Source organism: Rosa rugosa, chromosome 2 (genome assembly GCF_958449725.1).
Source record: "Rosa rugosa chromosome 2, drRosRugo1.1, whole genome shotgun sequence".
Classification (NCBI taxonomy): Eukaryota; Viridiplantae; Streptophyta; class Magnoliopsida; order Rosales; family Rosaceae; genus Rosa; species Rosa rugosa.
The window spans coordinates 25,335,081-25,337,480 of record NC_084821.1 but is presented as its reverse complement, the minus strand read 5'-3'; the positions used below and the strand labels follow the sequence as shown (position 1 = coordinate 25,337,480).

Genomic DNA, 2,400 nt, shown 5'->3' with positions numbered 1-2,400 from the left:
CCACTCGGGTGCAGCAAAATGGGAAGTAAAGTGTTCTAACGCAATTGGAACAATGTTATTGCCACCCAAGGCAATGGCAAGCCTACGCAAACACTCCTGCCCAACACAGTAATCACCACTCACACCCAAGGCAATGTCATCATCAGTCTCAGCTGTATGCCATGAGGGATCATCTTTGACATTTGAAACCATCCTCATTAAAATGGGAAAAAGTAGACCAACAAACTCCCGACACCTCCTCATTATCCATGGTGCACGCTCTCCGGCCTCGGCCAGAGTAATCAGAAACTCAATGGCCAAGTGCCTCGTCCCTTGTTCCAAGACATCTATGGCTTCAGCAATCTGCAGCATAGCCCGGATGATCTGCCCGTTGCGGCTGAGCAACGTCGGATGGGTCCCGGCCAATTCAATGAACAACTTGATCGCCTCCTGTGCCATGATCTCCTTCCCTTTGTTCAATTCCCCCATCACTGTTCTCATCATTTCTATCAAGACGTCGTCAAACCTATCCTCATCTTCAGAGTAGGGCAAACACCGAATGAAATTGACCACAGCACTAAACGCAGCTATCTTAACTTCATCTGACCTTGTGGAGGAGCTCAAACAGTACAAGAAGACGGTGTGTAATTCCTTCTTAAACGGGGTAAAGAAGTCCGCGAGCTGATCGAAAATCAAGAAGGAACATTCCTGAAGCTTCGGCGGCGCATCGTAAGAGGTGGATTGGAACAGAAAGGGCAAGAGCTCTGGCCAGCCTTCGCCGCCCAACAACTCTAACTCTGCGGAGGCGAGCTCCGACACGGCGTAGCAGATGGCCTTCGAAATCGATGTTGGGGTGTCCTCGCGTTGAATACAAGATAATAGAGTATGTTTGAGGGTGGATATGGTGTTAGGAGAGAGTCTTCGCCACAGGTCGCGGGTGAGTAGTTGCTTCCGGAGGAGAATGGAGCACATGGCTCGGGTCTTCTCGTCGGGAGAGACCTGGAGAAGCTGAGCGAGTTTGAGAGAAAGCGACTCGGGATCGGCCTGCTTGCAGATGTTGAAGACGAGCTCGGCCTCGGACCGCTTCTCGGAGGAGATGAGGTCGGAGATTAGGGTTTGCAAAGAGGAGGGGGAGGAGATTAAGTGGGAGATTACGGTTTGGAAAGTGGCGGCGGGCTCAGGACCGAGAATGGCCGCCAGTTGCTGATGCTCAGTCGACTCCACCATTCCAATACGCTGACGGAGAAAGGAAGAAACCCCCTCGTAAGAAGAAGAAGAAGAAAGAAAGAAAAGAAGAAGAGGAGGGAGGGAAGGAAAAAGTGTTGGAGATTAATTGAAATACTAGATGGACTCACACACTGTGTGAATATTGATGTTTTTTTTTTTAATAGGAATTGAGATTTTTTTTTGGGCCAATGATAAAAGAGTTCATTTTGAAGTGCCTTATTATAATTCAGGTGACACAAAATACCCCATGATAATTAAGGTCACTCTTTAGCAATCTAACACTACAAATGACAAAAATTACAACTCATGTCATCGTCTCCCTCTTCCCCGGTCCATTTCAGAATATAATTAACCCTTCCCTCTTTCTCTCTCAACTGACCTCACCGTCGTGATCCAAACCCGATCGCTCACCGACATGCCCCCACCCAGCGACGGAGCTCCACGTGTCGTAACCAAAATCCCCGGCGATGGAATCAGACCGCTAGTCACGAACACTGTCGAGAAGGTGATGGAGGCGATGCAGGCGCCGGTCTACTTCGAGAAGTACGATGTCACCGGCGACATGCCGAGGGTGCCGGAGGAGGTGATTGAGTCGATCAGGAAGAACAAGATGTGTCTGAAAGGTGGGCTGGCGACGCCGATGGGCGGCGGCGTTAGCTCGCTGAACATGCACCTCCGGCGAGATCTCGATCTCTATGCTTCGTTGGTCAACTGCTTCAATCTGCGTGGCTTACAGACCAAGCATGGCAACGTCGACATTCTAGTGATCAGGGAGAACACCGACGGTGAGTACTCGGGGCTCAAGCACGAGATCATTCCTAGAGTTGTTGAAAGCCTTAAAGGTATAAACAATGCAATTCTGAAATGTAAAATTCGTTATTAACTGTAAAATTCATGATGTTCAGTCAGTTTGGGAGGAGCAGATAATATATCTTTTTCGTTTGTGATTATTATGAACTTAATTAGTTTAATTTTTTTTATTGTAGAATCTGTGTAGAGGAGGTATTGGTATCAGTTGTTGTGTTTGATTGTCTCTATAATTTTATCCAAATTCAAATGTTGTGTCTCTATAATTTCTTTGTGGGGAGGTCTGTGATAGTGTGCAACGCCTAGTGAAGGTAAGCTTTTTTCAGCTTGGTATAATTGCACCTTGTGGTTATTATCAGAATTCCTCTGAACATGTGGAAAATTGAT

The 2,400-nt window shown here is 47.3% G+C and overlaps 1 protein-coding gene across 1 annotated transcript; it reads left to right on the top strand.

Annotated features, from left to right (window-relative positions):
- The first annotated feature begins 1,621 nt into the window (after positions 1-1,621).
- On the top strand, positions 1,622-2,089 carry LOC133730580 (isocitrate dehydrogenase [NAD] regulatory subunit 1, mitochondrial-like). The gene has a single exon (XM_062158141.1). It carries the CDS (start codon positions 1,622-1,624, stop codon positions 2,087-2,089), a length of 468 nt encoding a protein of 155 aa, XP_062014125.1.
- The last annotated feature ends 311 nt before the right edge of the window (positions 2,090-2,400 follow it).

Coding starts and splice junctions, on each gene's coding strand:
- LOC133730580 (XM_062158141.1), top strand. CDS start 1,622: ATGCCCCCACCCAGCGACGGAGCTCCACGTGTCGTAACCAAAATCCCC.